At 59.9% G+C, this 1,292-nt stretch overlaps 1 protein-coding gene across 1 annotated transcript in view; it reads left to right on the forward strand.

Moving 5' to 3' along the window:
- LOC103767166 (keratin, type II cytoskeletal 80) overlaps positions 1-1,023 on the forward strand; it is a 26,132-nt gene extending 25,109 nt beyond the window's left edge. Inside the window, exon 6 of the mRNA XM_029958137.1 lies at positions 952-1,023. Within this exon, the coding sequence (XP_029813997.1) occupies positions 952-1,023 (72 nt within the window). The remainder of the gene's footprint in view (positions 1-951) is intronic.
- Positions 1,024-1,292: the final 269 nt, after the last annotated feature.

A 1,292-nucleotide genomic window follows, 5' to 3' on the forward strand; every position in this document is an offset into this window, starting at 1 on the left:
GTGTCCCAGAGGAGCCAGGTGGGAATGGGATGGGAATGGGAATGGGATGGGAATGGGAATGGGAATAACCACATCCAGATCCAGAAACTGCGCTCGGGAATCGTGTCCCAGAGGAGCCAGGTGGGAATGGGATGGGAATGGGAATGGGATGGGAATGGGAATGGGAATAACCACATCCAAATCCAAACTGTGCTCGGGAATCGTGTCCCAGAGGAGCCAGGTGGGAATGGGATGGGAATGGGGATGGGAATGGGGATGGAAAACATCCACATCCAAATCCAAACTGTGCTTGGGAATCGTGTCCCAGAGGAGCCAGGTGGGAATGAGGGGGAAAACATCCGGGAGGGGACACAGCTGAACATCCACATCCAAACTGCTCTTGGGAATCGTGTCCCAGGTGGGAATGGGGGGGTTGGGGAGGACAAACATCCAGGTGTGTCCCAAGATGGGGAACAACTCTCCAGGTGTGTCCTGGAATGAGGAAAAACTGTCCAGGTGTGTCCTGGGACTGGAGACAACCATCCAGGAGTGTCCTGGGGTGGGGGACACAGATCCTGGTGTGTCCTGGGATTGGGGAACAACTGTCCAGGTGTGTCCTGGGATGGGGGACAGTCCTACAGGTGTGTCCTGGGATTGGGGAACAACTGTCCAGGTGTGTCCTGGGTGGGGGACACAGGTCCTGGGGTGTCCTGGGGTGTCCTGGGGTGGGGGACAATCCTCCAGGTGTGTCTTGGTGTGTCCCAAGTGGAGGGGACAACCATGCAGGAGTGTCCAGGGGTGGGGGACACCCCTCCAGCTGCGGGATTCCCTCCCATCTGACATTCCCATTCCTGATCCCAGTGCCTGTTCCTGGAGGAGCACATCCGGGAGGCGGGCGAGCAGGGGGACGCGGCCCTGGGGGTGTCCCTGTGACATTCCCATTCCCATTCCTGGTCCCATTCCTGGTTCCAGTGCCTGTTCCTGGAGGAGCACATCCGGGAGGGGGGCGAGCAGGGGGACACAGCCCTGGGGGTGTCCTTATGACATTCCCATTCCCATTCCCGGTCCCATTGCCATTCCCAGTGCCTGTTCCTGGAGGAGCACATCCGGGAGGCGGGCGAGCAGGGGGACACAGTGCTCCAGGTGTCCCTGTGACATTCCCATTCCCATTCCTGGTCCCATTCCCAACTCTCCAGTGCCTGTTCCTGGAGGAGCACATCCGGGAGGGGGGCGAGCAGGGGGACACGGCCCTGGGGGTGTCCTGGGTTCCCCCCTGTGACACTCCCATTGCCATTCCTGGTCCCATTCCTGGT

This window comes from Manacus vitellinus, unplaced genomic scaffold (genome assembly GCF_001715985.3).
Source record: "Manacus vitellinus isolate BGI_N305 unplaced genomic scaffold, ASM171598v3 scaffold_140_pilon, whole genome shotgun sequence".
Lineage (NCBI taxonomy): Eukaryota > Metazoa > Chordata > Aves > Passeriformes > Pipridae > Manacus > Manacus vitellinus.